The 25,825-nt window shown below is 47.1% G+C and overlaps 1 protein-coding gene across 3 annotated transcripts in view; it reads left to right on the top strand.

Moving 5' to 3' along the window:
* The window catches only part of PAN2 (poly(A) specific ribonuclease subunit PAN2), a 1,642,407-nt gene that overhangs the window by 944,465 nt on the left and 672,117 nt on the right, over positions 1 to 25,825 (top strand). For all 3 annotated transcript variants that reach the window (XM_078686370.1, XM_078686378.1, XM_078686384.1), the window contains 2 exons: positions 17,551 to 17,818; positions 24,432 to 24,774. In XM_078686370.1, the coding sequence (XP_078542496.1) occupies positions 17,551 to 17,818; positions 24,432 to 24,774 (611 nt within the window). The remainder of the gene's footprint in view (positions 1 to 17,550; positions 17,819 to 24,431; positions 24,775 to 25,825) is intronic.

Below are 25,825 nucleotides of genomic sequence, written 5' to 3' on the forward strand. Positions count from 1 at the left end.
CTCCGCCCCCTCGCCGATCTAGCAGAGCGAGTAGGTCTTGAACTCATGACCTATGCGGATGATTCGCAGATTATTTTTTCTCTCACCAACTCGGAGCCTTCATCCCCCTCTGTGCTGAAACTAGGTCTTCATGAAATCTTCAGCTGGATGTCAACAAACCAGCTGAAGCTCAACGGGGAGAAGACGGAGGTCCTGCTCTTAGGTAAAAATAGAGACCTGTGGCAGGATACTCATTGGTCGCCATCTTTGGGCGCTTTTCCTATTCCGGCTACCCAGGTCAGAAACTTAGGGGTGTGCATCGATGACACACTATCGATGAAACAGCCGGTCAATAAAGTGGCTGGCACTTGCTTCACTATCCTCAAATGGCTGCGGAAGATTATCTGGATGCTGCCTGTTGATACCCAGAAGACCGTAGTCAATGCACTCATTACATCTCGGCTTGACTACGGTAACATCCTATACCTGGGTTCCAACTTAGCCGTGATCAGGCGGCTTCAGCTAGTCCAGAACTCCGCAGCCAGGCTGCTGTGTAAAATCCCCAGGACAGCGAGGATTTCGAAGCACCTTAAGGACCTGCACTGGCTCAGGGTTGAGAACCGTGTTCGGTTCAAAGCCTTGACCTATATGTTTAAGATCAAGGCAGGAACCGCACCAAAGTATTTGCAAAAACTAGTTAGGCCCTATTCTCCTGCACGCAATCTCCGTTCTTCAAATGGAGCAAATTTTGTGGTTCCTAGATTTAAACTTGCCAGAGTGGGAGGGAAATCCTTTTCCCATCTGGGACCAGCCCTTTGGAACTCCCTTCCCCCAGCTCTACGAAAGGAGGAGAACTTTGCCAGCTTTAAGAAAAGCGTTAAAACCTGGCTTTTCAACAAATAATTGTGATCTCTGGCCGTGTTGCTTTCTGTGTTGTCGGTCTCTTAGTCCTGGCGCCGGGAAACCCTTTGTGGGTATCTGCGCGCATTATAAATGCAAAAAATAAATAAATAAATAAATAAACCTGAACCTATCCGACTCATCATGGATTATTCGGAAAACAGCAAAGATCTTTTGAAAATTATGAGAAAAAACTGGAAGATACTACATTTGGATGACACAGTAGGAAAGATAGTGGGCCCACATCCAGTTGTAACGTATAGAAGAGCACCAAATCTGAAAGACCAGCTGATTCACAGCCACTGTAAAACAAGCAAAAAGAAAGACTGGCTGAAAACCACAGGCTTTGTAAAATGTTACAACTGCAAAATGTGTCAAATTGCAAAACCAATAAAGGAGATACCATTGCCCAACAACAAAAAATGGCAAATACGACAACTGATCTCATGTACGACAGAATTTACAATCTATGGCATAGTGTGTCCTTGTCCTCTGATGTATGTGGGGAGCACCAAAGGGGAACTGAAAAAAAGAATAATGGAACATGTCAGAGCCACAACACATAAAGACAGAGCGAATGCGGTGGCAAAACATATGGAGCAGAAACACAACGGAGATTGGCTGAAACTGAAATTCTTTGGAATAGAAACGATACCCAAGAACATACGCGGAGGAGACCGCGAGAAAATCATGCGCAAAAAAGAATCTCGCCACATACTAAACTTCAGAACCCTAAATCCACACGGCCTGAATCAGTCGGAGGAGTTGTATATTCATCTCTTGTAACAGACGAAAATGAGCTTGTGAAGTTCAAACTACACCCAAAAACTAAATCATCAAGAAAATAAATGACTTGGTAAATGTACCTTAAAGCGACAAATCCCACTGGAGGGATGTAAAAGAATCACTAAATAAATAAATTAATAAGAAGCAGCAAAGATGAACATTTGTGGCTCGAGTAAATTGATTTATAAATGACTAATCCCACTAGAGGGATAAAAACAGATAAAATTCATATATAACAGAAAAACCCGATAAATGTTCATGAATTAATGAATTAATGAGGGGCCACCGAGTTTTTCACCATGTAACACTGAATGGTTTAACTTCACCAAAAAGACTCTTTTTAACAAAAACTACAAATACCACAATGCCTTGAGTAAAATAGGATGTGAGGTAACATCCAACACTATTGGTTAGTTTAAATATCATGAAAAAATGCGGAAAAAGTGATCGTGAGCAAGGTGCCAGGAGCACTGAAACGCGTAGATCATTAGTTTGTTTTCATGCTAAAGATATAATCAATAAATCAACTGTGGAAATTCATTGCGAGTGCGCCCATTACTTTCGTCTTTGGCGGAGGAGTGAGATATATATATATATATATATATATATATATATATATATATATATATATATATTTATTTATTCAAAAACCACTTCCTTCGTTAGAAGTACAATCCTCGCACCTGCAACAATAAATGGCGCTACAATACAAATCCGTTTCTCACTCCAGTTTTATATGCAAAAACACCAGCACCCCAACATTTCTTTTCAGTTAATCCTAACCAAATCAACATATGGTACAAGGTTTTTTTTGTTGTTTTTTTTGAACAACAAGAGGAACTGAGATCGGACGATATTTAATGGGGTCCAGTGTACATGTCCAAGACTAGAGCACACAGAAGGATACAAAGTTCCCCAGGGAAGAGAGTATTACAGTGTGGAGAGGGAATAAGACGTGCAGAGTCAAGGAACGAGGGAGGTTCCTTTGTCGGAACTAGAGAGCCTCACACACCCAGAGCGTTAGGTGTGAAACACACCCTGACTGTAGGATGTCCAGTTTCATCATCGGCTCACTGCTCCTCGTCAGACCGGCGCTGCAATGTCTGACGGAGTGCCGGAAGGCACCCTTTTGGCGGAGTTCTTTTGTTCCTTGCCGATGGTGTGTGTGAGTGAAAAAGAGAGGAGGTGTAGTCGGTGCAGAGTGAGTGTATATTAAAACAGGGTAAACAGTCCACAATGGGTTTTATTGACGTGGCTGATTCCCTGATTAAAAGGGGTGAGAGGGGAGCTAGAGACTGTGTAAGGGTACAGAAAACTAACTCAACCCCCTGGTGTGGTCAACATGTTTCTCGCCAACCGGCGATTCGTCAGGACCAAAATAGGGTACTACACTTAAAAAAAGGTGAAAAAAGGTGATACACTGCTCATTCACAAAGTAAAAAGCAAATACAACCTCACTGGGTCGGGTACAAAGAGGGCCAGGGGGTCCTGCTCTAGTTAGGCGACCTAAAGGTAGGAGGAAAAAAGGATTAAAAGAAAGCTAGTCAAGTCATATCTCGAAATTGTGAATATACATTGAGATAATGTAGGGTGACTTGTAGTCAATGCTCTCCACACTGTAGGGGGTGTGAGGGGGGTGTGTGCAGGGAAAACATTCATACCGAGCACTGGGTGGTTGAAAATTTTTCTTCATAATCGGTCTGGGTATGGTGCGACTATTATCCCTCATTGGAGAAACCGGAGTGCAGTGAGAACACTCATCTAAAGTGTCTAGCCGAATCTGTCCATGCAGCACCCATTCCTGTGAGGCTCTCTAGTTCCGACAAAGGAACCTCCCTCGTTCCTTGACTCTGCACGTCTTATTCCCTCTCCACACTGTAATACTCTCTTCCCTGGGGAACTTTGTATCCTTCTGTGTGATATGGTACAAGGTGCCTTTCATTGTCATTGTGAAATTCATCACATTTTAAAATATCGATTTTTGTATATCGCTTTTTTTTCAATCTATTTTCAATCTATAATCAGACATTGGGATATATTTCATGTATTCTGAAACGGAATAATCAATTTAGCCCTCCAGTGGGCCCATCAATACATATTTTCCAATCCTCATATTGATATTGAGAATCAAACCATACCGTCTCATACATTTAATGCCCTCCAGTGGGCCATCGTTTCCTCCTAATCCTGTTATAACTGGCCTTTAGACTTATTCTCACAATTTTATCAAATTTGCACCTGCACAAAAAAATATAATCCTTGATCAAAGAGATATTCACATAAAAATATTAAAAACAAAAAGTTAATATTGATTTTGGAATGCATTTTAGAACTCATTTTTATTTACAATACTCATTGACTTAGTATGTCTTTAAAGGCAGTCAGCATATAATGATATCTGGGATCTGAAAAGTCAGAGAAATAGGAAAACAAAGGATAAAGTCATAAATGATAATGTAATTCTTCATCCTGATTTAATCCCATCGGGGTCAGTGTTCTAAAGTTCAAAATATGTTTTGACTCCTTATGTCTCAAACTTCTTTCTCGGTCTTAGCCCCTTGAATTCATTGGGACTTGTTCCACAGCATAAAATTTCAGATCCCGACAATTACTATTATGATGTATCTCCATGTGTTTAGCAATGGCGTTACTTCTATCATTGTTGGTTGTCGCCCTGACATGCTCTAGAATGCGCTTTTTCAGCTCGCGCATAGTACTGCCCACATATTTCAAAGTACATGGGCATTCCACAATGTATATAACATATTGACTTTTGCATGTTATTGATTGCTGTATTTTCCATTTTTTGTTATTTGCCATTTGTATCTTTCATGTTTTTTGCGATTGCGCATACTTTACATTTTGAACATTTTACAAATCCAACTGTTTTTAACCAAGTTTTTGAAGATTTGTTGATAAAATGACTGTGAACTAGTTGGTCTTTTAAATTCAGTGCTCTTCTGTATGTTATTTTTATGGCAACGCCTACAATTTCAGCCACTGTTGGATCCAATTGCAATATGTTCCAGTGCTTGTTTAAGATTTTTTTGATCTGTTTATTTTCTGTAGAGAAAGTGGTTATTAGTCGAATATTCGTATCTTCAACGGTTTGATTATCCTTTAACTCCAGTAACTCAGTTCTTGTAGTTTTTGCTATGTTTTGGTGCCTTGTATATATCACTTTAGTTTAATAATTCCGCTTCTTGAATCTAGCACACATAGCTTTGGTGTTTTTGTTCCTTTCCGATTCTTCTGAGCAAATTCTTCCAACCCGGAGTAATTCCCCATAAGGGATACTGCTGATGCTACTAGGTTGATGTAAACTATCCGCATGAAGAATTGCGTTAGTGGCTGTGGTTTTCCGATGCAGAGTAGAGTGGATCTGATTTTCATGTATGTAGATTTCTGTGTCTAAAAATATTGTCCGTTCCTTACTTATAGTATAAGTGAATCTCAAATTGCAGTCTGTGTTATTCAATACAATAAAGTATTCCTCAAATTCCTCCTGGCTTCCGTCCCAAATGATGACCTTGGTCATGAACTCGACACCCCTGAAGGAGATGTTAGGCAGCTGCTTTGCAAAGCATCTGCATGCAGGGACTTCTCGGTCAGCAGAAGTCTCATCTGGCTAATCAGCAAAAATGCTTATTCATAATAAAAAGCAACCTTGTGATGTATGTTCAGATTAGCATTGTTATGGGTATTCAGATAGACCTGTCGCCCCATGGATGAAGACAGAATGACATTTGTACTGTATGTGCAAAGGCATTGTACTCCGTGTTGGAAACATCATGATAATGTTGCGCAAAGCGAAATGTGTAAGCAAAGCAGTTTCAGAGAAACAAATCCAACATTGTCACACACATGAATATGTGCAAAAGGTCATCGTAAAATGTTATAGTGTAGAAAGACTGCAATGTTAGAAAATGTGCAGCACTGCTACAGGGACCTAACTCGGGCACATTACAGCAGAGAGTGTCTGAATTTCTTATTTGCAAGTATTAACATATCCCACCCCACTGTGAACTCATCAGGTTTAGGAAAATGTGCCTACTTTTTGTTATGACCTTGCAAAATTAACACTGGACAGATTTCCTCCAAACTGATCGATTCTACAGTTGAGCTGCTTAATCTCACAAAGTTTAAAAGCTTGCTTGCACAGTGATTTGAATGAAAGTTATAAGCCCTTCAAATGTGTTTCTGATTATTAAACACTGATTAATAATTTTAATCTCTGTATATTCTCGGGATATAAGCACGTACAGCAATTTTCATGGTTTAATACACCCATAGCAGTCGTGTCTCCGGCACTTAGCTTGGGTATTAGTTCTTTATCTTGCAGATTCAAAGGTATACTGCCTTAAATGGGTTTCCATATTAAAAGATGATGTAATGGGTAGTTTTTGCTGCATCACTGGATCTATACTATCATAGAAAAACAGTTATGTTCTTGTCATGGCTGAAACATCTTTCCACTCCCAACTTGATTTGTTGGGGCTCTCATTCACTTTTTCTATCCCTTTGCATTATTAGATATGGAAGGATCCTCTTGTTTACTTTTCTTCCTCCAGCCCTCAGTAGCGCAGTGCACTTTCTTCTGATTGGAGCACACATTGCCCTTACTGTGGAATATTGCTTCAACTGGATGAAGTAAGCCTTAAATTCATTGCTGTCCCACTTTCTTGGAGATTCAGTAGCCTGAAGCTGAGTTTCCACTAGCATAATCAGCATAGCATATTTCTCAAGTTTTGTTTTGTTGACTAAAAATGTTACACTTCGTTGGTAGCAGACCTTCCTTTTGTGTCAGACACACTATCACTTTTCACTTCTTAAAAAGTCTCTTCATAGTTTCATCCCATGCAGAAAGTTTATGATGGATACTTCTCACATCAGATTCCTTACCTTGGAGTGCGCTCTAGGGTCCATTCTGGATCTGGAATCTTTTTCCAGCAATGCTCCTGCACTCTAGTAGGAAGTGCTGTGTGGCTCCATACGGACTCCATTCTGTCCTGAAAGTGACAGCGTGGAACTGCATTTAATTGCCACTCTTGCTTCAGTTAATTTCTTTCTGTGCATTCTGAAGCGAATCCGGTTCTCCGCTCCCAAATTTGCTAGCTTACCAACTGTCAAAAGACTCTAGACACAAAACACGTGTTAGAAGTGTGCCCTCATTCAACCGAAGGTGATCCAGGACAGAGTGTCATAGCTGTATGCCGCTGAACATAAGGAGTCGAGACCACATACAAGTCCTGCTCTAGTTCAGGGGCTTTGCCTCCTCGCTCCCTGGTCCTTTACCGCTAGGGTTCAATCTCGTACTTGAAGTCATCTATTAACATAAAAACAAGAGCGCAAGGGCATCATAATGTCAGCCGGTCCCCAACGGATCACTAGGTCACATCAAGTTTCCTGGGTCATCGGCATTGCCTCAGCAGATTGAGATTTTCAAAGAGGCATGCTGCAGATTTTGGTTCACCTCTGTCCCCTATAGTGTGCTTTGAGGTCCTAAGGAATGGCATCGGCCTCCAGTCGGATTCCTGCTTTTGAGTTCTTGCCCAGCAATTGATGTCTTTCCGCAAAATTACTAAAGTGCAACTGGTTGTCATACAGCCTGACTCTGTACCAATGTTTCTACCACGGTGAACAGACCAGCCGTGGCTCTATTATCTTTTTGTCTCTGACTCTAAATAAGGTACACCACCAGAGGAAAATGATGATGGGGCGGGGGGATGGTGATTTCTTCCCCCATTATGATGATGATAATTTTTACTTGGAGTTAAAAAAGGCCAGTAGTCTTGATACCTCCTCTGATAGGGTTGGACTCACCACTTGGACCACCAACAGAAGACAGTTCAGCATTTGCAATAATGGTCCGCTGAGCAGTTGAGGTCTTGGAAGTGCAGCAGCCTTCAGTCAAGAACAAGACTACGTTTTTGCAGAAATTCTGCAACACAGGCCAGCCGCATCTCAGCCCTTGCTTCGCTTTAGCGTGGCCCTCACAGATACCTTGATGGGCAGTTGGTTAGACAGTTTTTCTTGCCCACCAGTGAATATGAAGGTGGCCAGGCATCACTCACCAGAACCTTGCAACCGGATTTTCTCACTAAACACCCAACCCCATAGAGCCTGGTGGTTCAGGCTTCAACCAGCAAGGTGATCCCCAATACATTCTTCACAACATCTCCAGATAGGGAGACCAAGAAGATTGAGGCACTCTGAAAACACATTTTCTCAGCTGGCCTGGCATTGAGCTTTGTCAGTGCAGTCTGTTTGATCTCTATATGCATGCCCTCTGGGACATCGCCAGTGACATCTTGCCAGCGGTCCCAGAAGACCTTGGTCAAGCCGTAGATAGATACATGGTTTGTGCTGGCCTTCAATACTACTGATTTCCTGGTGAGGGCGGTTGGCAGTCAGCATTGTGCTCTGCTGCCGTGTGTGCGCGATCCACAGGATTTTCTGAGGATTTACAAGCCTCTCTCATGGATATGCTCTTTAATGGCTCACTTCACTTTTGGGTGAAAAAGCTGTGCTCTGGTGTATTTTAATAACGGTAGACTCCCTCAAGCTCCCTGGGTATATTGACCACTGCCAAGCAGTTACCACATAAGTTCAGAAAATTCAGGGGCTACTACAAGGGGCTGTCTTATGGGCAGCATCTGAAAGAAACAGGTTAGTATTAGATTCCTTACCTTAGAATATCCCCAGGCGTCAGACTGGATCCGGAAATTTTTGCGTAGCAGTACCCTTGCGCGTCGGTAGGTGTCGTCTGCGGCTCCGCGTCCGTTGTCGGCGTCGTGGGCGCCGGAATGACATCGCCGGAGTACTTAGACGCTGCCCTCACGCGCTGCTGTGAGTTCTTCTTTTTTCCGCGCCAGCAAGCGCCGATCCGGAAAAAGTGGTACCCTTAGTCAATTTTTGAGTAAACTTTTTAGATCATTTTTGATCTACTTCAAAGTCTTTGCGACTCCGACGGTGCCGGTAGGGATGCCCGGGTTCAAACCCTGTGCCGACTGCGACCGACTGATGTCGGTTACCGACCCCCATCGCCGGTGTCTTCATTGCCTAGGCCTCGACCACGACGACAAAGCCTGTTCCGACTGTCGAGCCCAGACGTCTAAGGCTAGGCGGGAGCGGTCCCGCAAGCGGATCGAGCTCCGGCAGTCGGCCCCGCGCCGCTCAAGGTCCCGGTCCGAGAGGATGTCGAGGGACCGGTCGCGGGGTCGGAGCCACCATGGCTCCGGGAGTCGTCCATGGTCTTCAGGCTCCTCAGGTAAGCACAAGAAGTCAAAGAGACGTCATCGCTCTTCCGACTCCCCCCGACGCTCGCGCGACGCGGCCGGGGGTTCGGACGACACCGCCCACGCGGCTCCGCCGCCTGCTCCATACCCGACAGGCAGCACGCGACGCCGGAGGAGATCGAGGCCTTCTTCTCGGCCATGAGGTCGCTCGCTCCTCCGTCGGGCTACGCGGCGCCTTTGGGCTCTGCGGCCCCGAGTAGGAGTCCCAGCGGGTCGGGTGCTTTGGCCCCGACGCCGTCGGGTGCTTCGGTCCCGGCGCCGCCGGTGACTTCGGTCCCGGCGCCGCAGGCTCCCGCAGGATTCGGATCCGGGTCGCCGCCGGTCGGCCACACGACCTCGCCGGTGCCGGCCCCTAGGTTGTCGGCCCCGGCTCCGCCTTCGGGCGGCACCGTACCCGATCCCTCCCTCGATTCGGGGCCGTATCAGACGCCGATGGTAGATTTCTACTTCTATGACCTGGCCCCATCCTTTGGCCCTGAGTATCAGGAGATGGGTGGTGAGGGGGATTGGGAGGGGTCTGAAGACCCTGTGGCACGGGAGTGTCAGTCTTACCAGGACTGGTCAGGAGAGCTAGGGGACGCCAGTGGTCTGGATACCTCGCCAGACACTGGTTTTGTCTCCCCTCCCACCGTGGCTACGGAGGAGGGGGCTGCTTATAGTGTGGTGTTGACGCTGGCAGCCAAGGCCTTACATCTTGAGCTCCCCGTCGCGGCCGTGAGGACTAACCTCCTCACTGAGGTCCTTAAACCGCAGGCAAGCTCGGCCGAGCCTTTACTGCCGTTTAATGAGGCCTTGTCTGGCATTCTTTTGGGCACCTGGTCCAGGCCCGCTACAGGTCAGCCTGTAGATAGGAACGTGGCTAGACGCCACCGCCCGGCTCCGGGCGACCCTGCTTTCCTGTCCACCCACCCCACTCCAGAGAGCCTAGTCATCCAGGCCTCTTACTCCCAGACCACGTTCCCGACGGCTCCCCCCGATCGGGAATCCAAGAAGTATGAGCTGTATGGAAAGAAGGTATTCTCATCCATAAGTTTGGGATTGCAGTCAGTCAACACCGCATGATTCTTAGGCCGCTACACCCACTCTCTGTGGGACACGGTTGCGGACGTGCTGCCACAATGTCCGGAGGAGGTCCGGACTAAACTCACCCAAGCCCTTGCGGAGGGTCGAGATGCGGCACAGTATTCCATCCGGTGTGGGCTGGATACCACGGAGTCACTGGGCAGAGCGATGGCAACGGCGGTGGCGATTCGTCGCCACGCCTGATTGAGGTCCGGCAACTTCTCGGCTGATGTCCAGAACACTCTTATGGACATGCCGTTTGATGGCCGTCGCCTCTTTGGCGACAAGGCAGACCATGCGCTTGAGCGCTTTAAGGACTCCAGGGCTACGGCCAGGTCCTTGGGCCTCTCGGCCCCGCGCCAGCAAACGGGTGCCTTTCGCTCCTTTCGTGGCCAAGGAAGGGGCGCCCCCACACATGCTGCCAGCCACGCGCCGCAGTCTAACATCCAGCGCGGTGGTGGCTGTGGAAACCGGCGTGGCGGTGATCGGGGACAACGGCGCGGCCAGTCCACACCTGCCCCTGCAGCATCCGCCTCAATACCTTCCTAGTCCGAGCTTTCAGGCCCATGTGACGCCAGTGGGAGGCAGGGTTCGCCATCACCACCTCCACTGGCGCACTGTTACATCGGACAGGTGGGTGCTGCAAATCGTCCGAAGGGGCTACTCCCTCCCCTTCGAGGCGACCCCTCCAGCCTTACCACCGCAGTACCACCGCGTGTCGGGGGATCACTTGACACTTCTCAGAGAGGAGGTTACGGCCCTCTTGCCCAAGGGGGACATCGAGCGCGTTCCTGGGCCAGATGTAGGGTGTGGTTGTTACTCCCACTACTTTCTGGTACCCAAAGGGGGCCTACGCCCTATCTTGGACCTGCGGAACGCCAACGGCTTCCTCCGGCTGGAGAAGTTAAAGATGCTGACACTAGCTCAGGTCCTAGCTGCCCTGGACCCGGGAGACTGGATGGTAGCGTTGGACTTGCAGGACGCTTATTTTCATATCCCCGTCCTGCCGACCCACCGGTGTTACCTGCGGTTCACGGTAGGCCACGAGCACTTTCAGTTTACCGTGCTCCCCTTCGGCCTTACCAGCGCCCCACGGGTGTTCACGAAAGTGATGGCGGTGGTCGCAGCTCATCTGCGCAGGTTAGGGGTTTCAGTCTTCCCCTACCTCGACGACTGGTTGTTGAAGGCGGGCTCGCCCCAGACAGTCGTCAGCCACCTCCAGACTACGGCCGACCTCCTGCACCTGCTGGGGTTCTCCATCAATGTGCCGAAGTCACACCTGTGTCCCTCTCAGAAGCTCCTCTTCATCGGAGCAGTTCTAGACTCAGCGCAGTTTCGGGTTTATCCTCCTGAACAGCGGGTTCGCGATATTCAGGCTATGATTCCGATCTTTCAGCCGTTATCCCGAGTCTCGGTCAGGTTGACGCTGTGGCTTCTGGGGCTGATGGCCTCCTGCATCCTACTGGTGCATCACGCCAGGTGGCGGATGTGGGCTCTGCAGTGGGACCTGAAGTTTCAGTGGGCCCAGCATCAGGGCAACTCCCTCCACAAAGTCGGTATACTCCTGCAGGTGGAACAAATTTGTGGCATGGTGCACAGCAAAGGCTGTGGATCCTCTCTCTGCACCCCTTTCTGAGGTTCTCCTCTTCCTTCTTTCTCTTGCTCAGCAGGGCTCTGCTCTGGGCACTATCAAGGGCTACCTTTCTGCCCTTTCAGCCTTCTTGAGGCTACCTGATCAGCCATCTTTGTTCAAGTCCCCCATTGTAAATAGGTTTTTGAAGGGCATCACACACGTTTCCTCCTGTCCCATTCGTGATGCCTCAGTGGGACTTGAACCTTGTACTTACTTTTTTGATGTGCGCTCCCTTTGAGCCACTTCATAACTGTCCTCTACGCCTTCTTATTCTGAAGACTGCTTTCCTGGTTACCATCACCTCTGCCAGGAGGCCGAGTGAGCTCCAGGCTCTTTCCTCTAAACCTCCTTTCCTTTCTGTCCATCCAGACAAAGTTGTGTTGCGGACAAGACCCTCTTTCCTGCCCAATGTAGTCACAGCCTTCCACATCGGGCAGTCCATCACTTTGCCCACCTTCTTTTCGCCTCCGCATCCCTCGAAAGATGAAGAGAGGCTCCACCGTCTGGACCCAAAACGTGCGCTCTCCTTCTATCTGGATCGCACTCGCCAGTTCCGGGTGGATGACCAACTCTTCGTTGGTTACGTGGGCGCTAAGAAAGGTCGGGCGGTGCACAAGCGGACCATCTCTCGTGGGTCGTCTTGTGCATCAAAAGTATGGTACTCCTTGGCTAAAAAGGAGCCTCCTGTTGGGCTGAGGGCCCATTCCACTCGGGCCATGGCGCCTACTACTGCCTTGGGCCGGGGAGTCCCCTTGCAGGACATATGTCAGGCAGCTACGTGGGCCTCGCTGCACACGTTTGCAAGACACTACTGCCTGGACAGGCAAGTCCGGAGGGATGGCTGTTTGGCCGTTCCGTCCTCCAGGACTTTCTGGTGTGATTATTGGTTCGCAGACCCACCGCTGGGGTATCTATTCTAAGGTAAGCAATCTAATACTTACCTGTTTCTTTCAGATGAACAAGTTACTTACCTTCGGTAACGATATATCTGTAAGAAACAGTAGTTAGTATTAGATTCCGTACCGACCCACCCATCCTCACCGTTCTGCGAACCGATATCTAGGGTTAGGGTCATCCCCTTTCAGGGCCCTAGTTTTATGGCACCAGTGTTGGTTTTTATCATGGCTCTGCGTTTCTGGCGTGGAAAAGCTGTGTATAAGAACTGACGTCATCGCGCGAGGGCGGCGTCTAAGTACTCCGGCGACGTCATTCCGGCGCCCACGACGCGGAGCCGCAGACGACGCCTACCGACGCGCAATGGTACTGCTACGCAAAAATTTCCGGATCCAGTCTGACGCCTGGGGATATTCGAAGGTAAGGAATCTAATACTAATTACTGTTTCTTACAGATATATCGTTACCGAAGGTAAGCAACATGTACAACAGTCATTCCAACTGCTGCATCAGTCATCCCTGTCTTTTCAAGCAAGGGTATGTGGGCCTGAAAGGCTACATGCAGGCCAGCAAGGGCATCAGTCATCTCAGGCCCCTTCCCCTGCAGCAGCAACCACTAAGCTGCTTCAGTTTACCCTCCGCTGCCCACTCTCATCTTGTGAGGGGGCAGGGTTCCGTTTTTCCTCTCAGGGTGGCAATGCATTACATCCGTCAGATGGGCCATACAAAACAGAACTATCCTATTTTGTTTCAGGAGGTGCAAATGTTGCTCTGTAAAGGTGCTATTGAGAGGGTTCCGTACTCAAACACAAGAAGGTTGTTACTCTTGCTGCTACCTTGTGCTGAAAATGAATGTAGGTCACTGCCTTATACTGGACCATTGATCTCCGAATGCTTTCCTGTGGAAATACAAATTCAAAATGCTCACTCTCACTTGGGGGGCTGGATGGTGTCCTGGATTTACAGGACACACATTTTGTTTATCAATCCTGCAGTCCCCCAGATGTTACTAACGGTTCAAGGTTGGCCATGCGTATTTCTAGTATCCAGTGTCCCCATTTGGGCTCCCCAGCATTCCACTTGTGTTCATGAAAGTGGTGACTGTGGATGAGGCACACGTTGGTATGTTGGGATACTAGTTTTCCCCTACCTCAACCACTTGCTGCTGAAGACAGGCTCACCACAGTACATTGTGGACCACCCCCAGATGATGGTGAACCTCTTAACATCATTGTGGTTTGCGATCAAAAGAAATGTAAGTTGCACTAGACTACTTGCCAGAGGTTGCCATTCACTGAAGCTGTCCTGGATACAGTGTAGTTCAAGGTCTTCCATCCTCCACAACCAGTCCAGGACGTTTGAGATATGTTCCCGATGGTTCAGCCTCGGTCCTGGATCTCACTGGGAGCAGCACTGCAAATTCTTTGACTCTTAAAGTCCTCCTGCATCTTTATGATCAACTATGGCAGATGGCACGTGGACTCTGCAATGGTATCTGAAGTTCTGGTAGGCTCAGCACAAACAATCTACTGTATCTCATCCAAATTTTGGAAGACACAGCTTGTTATTTGCAGTGGTGGCTGCTCAAAAGCAATTGGCCAAGCTGGAGGCCCCTTTTCTTTCCCTACCCAGAGCAGACGATGGTGACGGACGCATCACTACTGGGTTGGGGAGGCCATCTGGGGGAGGTGGAGATCAGAGGACAGACTATTCGCCTGGTTCTGAGGGCCTTTGTCATACATAGAGGGAGGCTGATGCAGGTTCTCACGAACAACACCACCTTCATGTGATATTGCAATAAGCAGGGCAGAGTGGGGTCCTGGAAGCTCTGGAGTCGGTTGGAGCATCGAGGCCTTTTTCTGAACCACCTGGCAGTGTCCATAAATGCCTAAGTGCATGATCGAAGCAAGCCGTGACTGACAATTAATGAATGGTGTATACATCCAGAGGTGGTGCTGAGCATCTTACGACAGTGGGAAGAACTCTGCCTTGATCTTTTGCCGCTGTCTCACTGGAATCGAACACAGGGCGTCTGTATGCTTTAAACCCCCACCCACCTATCCGCTCCACTCCCATCTCCACCCACAAAGCCTAGCAGCCCACTCCTCTCCCTCCACCAAGTTTTGATAAAAAATAGAAATGCCCTGGCCCAAGTCATCCTAGTGACCAGGGCCAGGAGGGGGTAGTGCCTGGCACTTCTGGGCACGGACATCTGTCCTCTGAATAGGGTTTCACTTTGAGAGGAACTTATGTTATAGCAACAGGCAAGTTTCCGTCATTCGAACCATGGCAATCTACACCTTCATGTGTAGACATTGAGTGGTGAAAGATGATAACGTTTGATTTGCTGCCTGAAATGGTGGATGTCATTTCTTGCCGCAAGACCCCCCCTTCTATGAAGTCCATTTATGCTGTGTGCTGCAACAGGCTTGTAGCTTGGTGTGGCAGCCACAAGGTTGACCTTTTATAAGCCAATCTGTCAGATGTTCTTTTGTTCTTTTTGTCATTCTCTCCCAGGCCTTGTAGTGGTCACCGTGAACCAGTCAGAATTTTTACCTTTCCTGGACCAAGTATCCTTGTTTAAACCACTTGTTGTGATGAGTTGATGAAAGGTTTGACAAACTTGTTACCTCCCAAACAGTTTGTGATGCCACAGTGGGACCTTAATTTGGTCTTAACATTTCATGTGCACGCCTTTTGAGCCGATAGTCTTGTGGTGTATCTTGAATTTGAAGACTTCAGCTCATTGCGTGAGTTGGCTTCAGGCACTTTCGGTGCAACCACCCTACACCAGCTTTATTTCAGACATATTGGTGTTGAGAACCTTGGCGGCCTTCTTTGCTAAAGTTGTGACACCTTTCCATGTTGGGCAATCTATCAACACTGTGCGGTCGATTGACTTTTTGTCAGTCTCTTTAGGGTGAAGAAAAGGAAGGCTGTGCAGACGAGAAACCTGTGTAGTTGGACAGTCCCCTGCATTAAGATCTGCTACACAATGGCCAAGAAGCAGCTGCTGTAAGGTGTGTGTGGGCTCATTCTACCAGGGCTAAGGCTGCTCCCACTGGGTTGCTGTGTGCAGCGCCTGTTCTTGACATCTGCCAGGCTGCTGTTCTTGACATCTGCCAGGCTGTGACGTGGGAATCGGGGCATATGTTCATGAATCACTACTTCCTTAACAGCCATGTCTGGCGGTAAGAACATTTCGCCCACTTGGTCATGCAAGTCTTTTTGGTCTGAGTTCGCTTCATAGAGCCCACACCTGGAAGCGTACTGCTTTGGTATGCATCTAGGGTGACAAATCTGCAGTTTTCAGAATAACTAACTGCAGACTTTAATCTTCCAACCTCCTAGTGTGTGGGGTAGCCTCTTTTTAACTTCTAAAAAGGTCCCAAATATATCATCTTCAGGCTGGGGCTAACAATTGTTCATGCTCCACGTCTGACGTTCCAGTAAGAGATTAGCAAGAAACTGACGTCCGTGCACAGGAGGGGCACTTATATGCGGCTCCAATCTGTCCCTTCTGGAGCAGTGTGGAGCTGCACAGTGCCCCATAATTGTATGTGGAAGTATTGTTGAAAAAAGTTTCTGGATCCAGTATGGCGCCTGGGGAGTACTCTAAGGTGAAGAATTTGTGGTTCGATAGTTTTCACCAGAAAGACCATTACCAAAGGTGAATAACTTATTCTTCCAATTAACAAGCTTCATACGGATAACTGTCCCACTTACTCCACTGTCCTTGAACTTGGAGCCTTGTTAAACCTGGCAGCACCTTTGTTACCACTTACATATCGCAAATGAAGCTATCGAGGATCAAAAAATTAATCCCCTAGGCCTTCAATCACACCAAGTGTTGCAACCCGGCATTGGGGTAATTAGGCTACAAATTAATGTCCCTTTTTAAATATTTTTCTTCATTTGAGAATTAGACTTGAGCAAGGCAGTCAATTCCTTATATCAGTATGTCATCACAATGTTGAGGTACAGTGGTGGCTCCTGGGGAAAAGTTGTTTTTATAGAGAATAGATTTCTAACCAAATAAAAGTGAAATGTGTTGATCTGTTCAGGAGTTGTAAGTAAAAATACTTATTCCAGCAGCCATTTTCCAATATTGTTTAATGTGATTGGTGTCGAGGCCTACAATGCGTAAAATGACAATTTGGGGATACATAACTCTTCTGCCAAATGTCACGCTTTTTACATAAAAATACAGTTTTAGACATATGCTCCAGACTACTTTGTTGTAGACACCCCAAAAAAGGCAGGGTCCACTACACAGGCATGCCTTCAATAACCTTGCTCTTAAGTGAGATGAAGAGGTGCTGATTGATAGTCCTCCAGTGAGGGTATTTTTGCAGTGATGGTAGAAGACAGCCAGCTTTCATGCAAAGAAACTGCAACCAATGTGAGAGGTAGAAAGTAATTGTTATTGGTTGTAAAAAGTAAACGTGAAGAACTGCCCTGAGTTGTTTTTGTAAATGGTTGAAGTATTAGGGTTTTTATTCTTAGAGAGAAGTTTACGTACGTAATTTAAGATTGTTGCTGTTTTGTGAGCACAACATTTTATGGTCATTAGCCTTTCTTTAATGAACTTAAACTTTGATTGATGTTAAATTCTACCACTCAACAATGCGACTTACCTTATCAACTTGTTATTGTTGAAATGTTGCATTTTTTAATAGTGGTAACATGTTTTTAAACTAAATCTAACTTGCATCCATGCTTGAGCCACATTACTTAAAGTTTATGTAAAGCCCTAATCTATTCCATCAGTGAAGGGACTTCACCAGCTCCGCCCACAAGCAGCAGAATTGTCTAGGAGCTAGCTGACTGCCCTCCAGATAACCCGACCTTCAATTAGACATTAACCCCATGTTGACAAAGCTTACACAGAAGTCTTACCTAAGGTGCTTTGCGTTTGTGATGCAAAAGCTGGAGGACTTGTGCCAGTCTGTAAACTCTTAATTAATTTTGTCTTTCTTCCTGTTCCCTCCACTCAAGGTGTCCCTCAGAGATGTGCGCACATATCAAGCTGAGCAGGAGTTTGATGCCTACTCGGGTGGCCTCTCCGACTTCGATATTCATGGCAACTTGCTGGTGACTTGTGGCTACTCAAGTCGCATGAATGGGTTAGCCTGTGACCGCTTCCTAAAGGTGTTTGACTTACGTGTGATGCGGGCCATCACTCCACTGCAGGTGCATGTGGACCCCTTCTTTCTGAGATTCATTCCCACTTACACCTCTCGTCTGGCCATCATTTCTCAGACTGGTGAGTCCATGGTAGCTTAACTATCTGTTGGGTATGATAAAATGACTAAGCTGGTAACCTAGCTTAGGGTGTTTACACCACCTGCTTATGTAAGTGCGTACCATGCATCTCCCGGATTTGAATCCTGGTATGCCAGCTCAGGCTCTCATCCTTTCTAGGGCAATAAAACAAACTGTGAAACTGGATGGTATGTGCCCCTCTTGAGTTGATGGTGCCCGCAATATAGTAAGTAGTGTAGAAATAGATCCGGGGGGAAACGTGCAATTTGAAGAGTGACCTATACTTTTTAATTTATTGCGTGAGAACCTTTCTACATTAAAGGTTCCAAGAAGAGGAAACAATTTCTTAATTCTAGTACCTCTCATTTAGTTTGAAATGTTGAGCTATTAGATGTACTCTTAGTTTTGAATAGACTGACTTAGAAGATACTTTCCTAAACATTGTGTTCGAGGCATATGAGCTGCAGATTACACACTGTGCATAGATCGCCACCTAGTGTTGGGCCCAGATGTTTGCAGTTTGTTTTTGACCTGAAAAGTTCTTTGGAAGTCACGAGATCGGTGACTCCTCCTTTGGACCACATTGCGCATCGGCTCCATCGTCAGATTGTTTTTTTCCGACATCGGGCTCTGATGTGTTTCCAGCTCTCCAGTTTGGAACCGATTTTCCTTCGGCGCGCAATCCTCACCCAGTTTGATGGTATTGTTTCGATCGCGGTCCCCATCGATGCGACTCTTCACCACTTCGAAGTCTTCGATTCCAGTTGTCGACGAAGGCCTTCGGGCCTACCTAGGCCTTACTCTCTGGCTCATGGAAAGGATGCCATTCAAGAGGTGTCCTCGATGTAGGTCGAAGTTTCCCCACACCGATCTACATGAGGTGTGTGCAACCTTTGCCTCTCACCGGAGCACAAGGCCAAAGACTGTTCCGCTTGTGCCTCCTTCCGCTCCAAGAAGACAATTCTGGACCGACAAGCTCGAAGAAAAATGGCTCGCTCGTCAGCATCGATCCCGGACGACATCTTCCAAGAGGTCGTCGACGTGCCAGAACAGCAGCGGGCCGAAATAAGCGCCAGCTCCTCCGATGCCGACGAGTCAGACGTCGAGGACATCACTCCAGCTCAACAGGTCGTAAGTAAGAACGTTGACACCGACCCTTCCTCGACACCCTCCAAAAAGGCTTCGGTCACACCCTCAACTTCGCGCCCGGGTGCACATCGAGAGACTGCTTCCCACGCCCTGCCCTCGGGTTCGACAAAGAAGCCTACTAAGCCTTCAGGTGGCTCGGGCTCGAGCCCGCCTATTCCCGGTGTCGATCCTACACTGACACCGAAAAAGAAGCCATCTTCCTCATCCACGCCGACTGCTGCTTCGACACCCAAGCACTCGGCGCCGAAGACTGGCACCGGCTCATCGACGTCAAAACCAATCTGAGCTGAGTAAAAAAACTACCTAAAGGTCCTGACTCCCACGCTTCGGAACCGGAAAAACCCACGGAACCGAAAAAACACGTTCCGGTTAAAGACATTGCAAAAGGTCACAGTTTTAAGCCTAAAGACCCTAGACCAGCTACCGAATCGGTGTCGAAAAAACCTCCGGAACCGAAAAACTTGCCATCCACAGAAGAGCTTTTTCTACCAGATCCTACTCTTGTAAAGGATCCTAAGACTGGACAACTGTCTCTTAGCTCCAAGAAGAGACCACTAGAGGTGCCTGCACCTCCTCCTCCAAAGAAGATACATTGCAACCTCTCCATTAAGGGTCCCTTCTCCACTTCCCCATACTCTTCCACCTCCTCCACCACATCATTCTCCTACACCATCCCCTAACCCAGATGATGATGTAGACACAGACTTTGACGACACAGGTGGGGGTGCTTATGAACCAGTAGGAAACGATAGTCCCCCTCAGTCACCTAATCCATGGGATGATTATAACACCCCTCATGTACCTTACGTCCCTCAAGACGATGTATATACCTCCAGGCCTTCCCCGCCAGAGGACACTATAGGTTTTTACCTACTAGTCCAGAGGGCTGCCCAATACCATGGGGTCGATTTGCACACAGACACTGTGGAGGAAGAGTTCTTATTGGACACGTTTGACAATACACAAAGGTCCACTACCATTCTGCCAATGCTTAAGGGGGTCATTAATCATGCAACAGAGGTCTTTAAAGATCCTGTCAGGGCTCGAGTCCTCAACCCCCACATTGAGAAAAAATACAAAGCTGCCCCTACAGATCCATCTTACATTAGAGGCCCAGCACCCCTAGATTCCTTAGTAGTTTCTAATGCACGTAAACGTGCCAATTCACAAACATCAGGTGAGGCCTCACCACCAGACAAGGAATCTAAACTCCTTGACGCCTCAGGCAAACGAACAGTGTCACAGGCAGCTAACATATGGCGCATTGCCAATACCCAACGCTATTGGCAAGATATGACAGGGCACATTATGATGAACTGGAGTCCATAATGCAGCATCTGCCAGACAAATATAAAAATAGGGCTAATGAACTCCTACAAGAAGATAAAAATATCACTAATACTTCCATCCATTGTGCCCTAGATGCTGCAGATACTGCCTCGAGGACAATCAATACTAGTGTCCTTTTGCGTAGGCATGCCTGACTACGTATTTCAGGTTTTAAACCTGAGGTACAAAATTCCATCCTCAATCAGCCATTTAATGAGAAACACTTATTTGGCCCTAATGTCGATGTATCTTTAGAGAAAATGAAAAAAAACACCGACACAGCTAAATCTATGGGAGCCTTGGAACTGCAAGCTCCCAGAAGTTCTTTTCGTCACTCATCATATAGAGGAAATGCAAGAGGCTACTCCTCCGAAAGCCCCTCCACTTCCTACAAGACCCCTAGCCAATCTACATTCACTAGGTGCTCAAAGAGGGGGTTACAGGGGTAACCACAACAACAGGCAGAGGCAAAACCAACAACTCCCACTCTGCCTCCACCTCTACCCAATGACTTTCCTCCCCTCCCCCCCCCCAACATTCCACTCCTGTGGGGGGGGGGAGACTGCAACAATTCCTTCCTGCCTGGACCGACATCACATCAGACCTGTGGGTGCGACAAATTATTCAGTCAGGTTACTGTCTAGAACTAACATCTACCCCCCCAAACATACCACCCAAACAGCGTCCAATGTCACAAGAACATCTCTCACTGTTAAAGCAAGAAGTAATATCTTTGCTAGAAAAAAGTGCAATAGAACCAGTTCCTCTGCACTAACAAAACAAGGGGGTTTACTCCCTATACTTTCTTATCCCAAAGAAGGACGGCTCTCTAAGGCCTATTCTAGACCTCAGACCGCTAAACATATACATACAGTCAAACCATTTTCACATGGTCACACTCCAACAAGTCCTTCCTCTCCTATTACAAAATGACTTCCTTGCTACTCTAGATCTCAAGGACGCATACTTCCACATTCCCATTCACAAAGCTCACAGGAAGTACCTCAGATTTGTAATAGACAGGCAGCACTATCAATTCAAAGTACTCCCATTCGGAGTCACAACAGCACCAAGAGTATTCACCAAGTGCCTAGCACTAGTGGCAGCACATTTACGAAGACAGCACAGCCACGTCTTCCCGTACCTTGACAACTGGCTCATAAAAGCCATCTCCTACAACCAGTGTGTGGAACACACCCATGCCACGATCCAACTGCTCCACAACTTGGGGTTCACAATAAACTTCACCAAGTCTCATCTGCAACCATCCAAAGTACAACAGTAACTCGGTGCCACAATAAACACCTCAACAGCGCTAGATTATCTCACTCCAGTAAGGAAAGCCAGCATGCAAACTCTTCTCACAAAGTTTCAGCCACAACACTCCTTTCCAGCACGAGTGTTCATGCAGCTCATAGGGATGATGGCCTCTTGCATTTTCAGAGTGCCCCATGCAAGACTTCAAATGCGTCCTCTACAAGAAAGCTTATCAAGTCAATGGAACCAGGCTCAAGGTCAATTAACAGACCTAGTGTTGGTAGACGGTCGGACTCCTCGCTCTCTGCAATGGTGGAACACCAAAAACCTTTCCAAAGGGCGACCGTTCCTAGAGCCAGTTCCTCAAATAGTCTTGACAGCCGACGCATCGCTCTCCGGCTGGGGAGCCCACCTACTGCAACACACCATGCAAGGCATGTGGACTCCGCAACAAAAGTTACTCTACATCGATCACCTGGAGTTACTAGCTATATTTCTAGCACTGAAAGCTTTCCAAGGGAAAGTATCAAACATAGCTTTGTTAGTCCACACGGACAACATGACAGCCATGTATTGCATACAGAAACAGGGCGGAACACACTCCCTGCAACTCTCTCAGCTAGCCCAAAACATATGGCGGTGGGCTATACCTCAAAACATATTCCTCTTAGCCCAGCATGTCCCAAGAGTACAAAATACCATAGCAGTTCTGTTAAGTCGTCAGACACAACAGATCCACGAGTGGGAACTTCATCCGCAAGTTCTTCAACCATTCTTTCAGATGTGGGGACAACCTCAGATAGACCTCTTTGCCATCCACGAAAATGCCAAATGCCCAATCTTCGCCGCCAGATATCTACACTGTCCAAAGGCAATACGATATGGTCAAACAAATTTGCGTACGCTTTTCCATCTCTACCACTCATGCCACTAGTAGTATGCAAACTACAGCATGCATTCTCTGACCCTCATCCTAGTTGCTCCAACGTGGGCCAGCCAACCGTGGTACACCACTCTGCTAGAACTGTCTGTAGTACCGCACCAAAAACTATACCTGTCTCCACGCCTTTCAACACAGAACCGTAGAGATCAGGCACCCGGACCCCGCTCAGCTCAACCTTGCGATCTGGCTCCTGAAATCCTAGAATTTGTATATCTTAACCTTCCTCCAGACTGCATGAATGTCATAAAAGAAGTAGACTTCCAACCACTAGAGCATGCTATGCAGCTAAGTGGAAACGCTTTGTAATATATTGTCACAACAACAATATTAATCCCCTAGAAGTGTCTATTCAATACATCATAGGATACTTACTACACCTCCAAAGATGTAACCTAACCTACACGTCTATTAGACTACATCTTGCGGCCATAGCAGCATATCTTCAAAACAGACAGCATCTATCTCTGTTCAGAGTGCCTGCTATTAAAGCGTTTATGGGAGGCCTTGAGAGAATAATTTCTCCCAGAGTCCCATCTTCACCAGTGTGGAATTTGAACATTGTTCTCACACGGCTAATGGGACCTCCCTTCGAACCTTTACATAAATGTGAACTACAATTTTTAACATGGAAGGTTGCGTTCCTAGTTGCTATTACTTCTCTACGGAGAGTTAGTGAACTACAAGCACTAACCATTCAGGAACCTTTCTTGCAAACGCATCATAATAAGGTCGTTCTCCTTACTAATCCAAAATTCCTGCCCTAGGTTATTTCTCCCTTCCACCTCAATCAATCTGTGGAACTGCCCGTTTTCTTCTTGCAGCCACAAACAGAAGCAGATAGAGCTCTTCATACCCTAGATGTTAAAAGAACATTGCTATACTACATTGAGAAAACACAACCCTTTCGTAAGACCAAACCAAACAACTTTTTGTGTCTTTCTCACCACCACACAAGGGTAATCCCATATCAAAATCTGGTATACCTAGATGGATTGTCAAAAGCATACAGATTTGCTACCACAAAGCTAAATGTACATTATCTGTTCCTCCTAAAGTCCATTCTGCAAGGAAAATAGGGACTTCAATGGCATTTTTAGGGAACATTCCCCTAGATGACCTCTGCAGAGCAGCTACATGAACTACACCGCACACATTCACAAAACGCTATTGTGTAGATGTGCAAACCAAGCAACAAGCTAATGTGGGCCTGGCTGTTCTCAAAACATTATTTCAAACTGCTGCAACAGATAGGGGTGGTCGCCACTAAGAGCGGGTACTGCTATACAATCTATGCACAGTGTGTAATCTGCAGCTCATATGCCTCGAACGGAAAATGCTACTTACCAGTATGCATCTGTTCTTGGCATGTAGAGCTGCTCACGCCCACCCGCCTCCCCGGCTACCCTTGTCTGGTCCAGTATTATCTTAATTAGATACAGCCTACATGGACATCCTTCCTTTTCTTGTAAAGCTCCATCATTTCCCTAAATGGCGAAAAACAATCTGAGGAAGGAGCCGATGCCCATGCGCAATATGGTCCACAGGAGGAGTCGCCTATCTCGTGACTTCCAAAAGAACTTTTCAGGACAAAAACAAACTGCAAACATCCGGGCCCAACACTAGGTGGCGATCTATGCACAGGGTGTAACTCTGCAGCTCTACATGCCAAGAACAGATGCATACTGGTAAGTAGCATTTTCCTTCCACTGTGTATTGGAAAGGTGGTCCCAGAGAGCTATTCAATCACTTTTTGAAATGTCACATTACATTGGTTGTGTAGCTTTTCGAGTTGCTGTCCTTGTGTGATCTCAATAAGGTTATGCTCCAAATATTACAGCACTAAATACTGATACTGTTAATAAAATGAATGTAAAAGTAACATCTTCCAAATGGATTTACAGTCACTGGGTCCCAATGCACTGTACTTTTTCCCTAGGTCAATGTCAGTTCTGTGAGCCCACCGGCCTGGCCAGCCCCGCCGACATCTTCCACGTCAGCACAGTGGGGCAGCTTATCATGTCCTTCGATGTGTCTGCAAGCAAGCAAACCCTTGCCTTTGGGGACTCTGAGGGCTGCGTGCACCTCTGGGCTGACGGCCCCAGTGCCACCTTTAATGCTTACTCCAGAGAGACGGAATTTGCTCTACCCTGCATAGTGGACACTCTGCCGCACATGGACTGGAGCCAGGACTTGATACCCCTTTCACTCATCCCAGTACCCCTCACCAGTGAACCCTTGCTCTCCGACTGGCCGGCATCCAACTCTGCTCCTGCCCCCAGGTACATTATGAGCTTGTGTACCAAAGTTGTTTATGAAGGAAACAGATCTGTTTTTGAACACATCACTAAAAATTGTATTTTGTAAATCATATATTCGTGGCACGTGTAGCTGTAGATACACTTATCCAGTATTTGGGTGTCTTTCATAGATTCACATGCCTGAATCATTCCCCGTCGTCGAGACGGGAGCCTCCGGTATATAAAAAAGTAATGTCCTATAGACATACATAGAAAAGAATAGGCCTAAGGATCTCACCTTAGTGACCTATCCACGTCCTTTTGCAGGAAGGACCAAACAGAGTAGGCCCAAGGGTCCCACCTTAGTGGCCTATCTGAGTCCTTTTGTAAAAAAGGACCAAATAAAGAAAAACAACCAATCAGCTACTACCTCCTTCTAGAACCTTCCTGCCAGGAGCCCAAGTCTCTCAGATTTTCTACCGCACGTTGTGCTAGGGAGTCTCCACCTGAGTTCTCCTCAGGAAACTTCTTCTTTCTTCAAAAAGTGACTTTATTCAACTTGGATAATTATGTCTGATAGCCAGAAAAAAGGTCTTTTTAGGGCCTGTTCCTCCTGCAGCAAGAAAAGGCTTCATGTAGAGGATAAACATGAAACTTGTTTATACTGTCTCTACCCTCACCATCAAGCCAAGGACTGCAAGATATGTAGGACCTTCTCGAACAAGACCCTCAAGGACCGAGAAGGACGCCTTCTACTCTGGCACAACAGACTCAAGGACAAAACAGACGACTTGGTGTCGGAAGGTGAGAGTGTCTCTGGAATTTCACAGTTTTCCTTGAAGAGGCCAAGGGTTACTTCCCCTAGCCCCTCAGGCACCCCTCCTATGAAGACTTCCAAAAAGTCCTCAGAGGCCAAGACCTCAGTGTCTGGCAAGGAACTTCCTGTCACCAGGAAGCAGCCGCTGGTCCCGACGACGACGACAGCGTCGATGGTTTATTCAACGCAGAAAACTGTCTCGACGTCGACGACGACCGTGTCGACGACGACGGCATGGTCGGCTTCCTCTTCGACGAGGACGACGCCTTCATCGTC

The sequence above is a fragment of the Lissotriton helveticus genome, chromosome 1_1 (genome assembly GCF_964261635.1).
Source record: "Lissotriton helveticus chromosome 1_1, aLisHel1.1, whole genome shotgun sequence".
Lineage (NCBI taxonomy): Eukaryota > Metazoa > Chordata > Amphibia > Caudata > Salamandridae > Lissotriton > Lissotriton helveticus.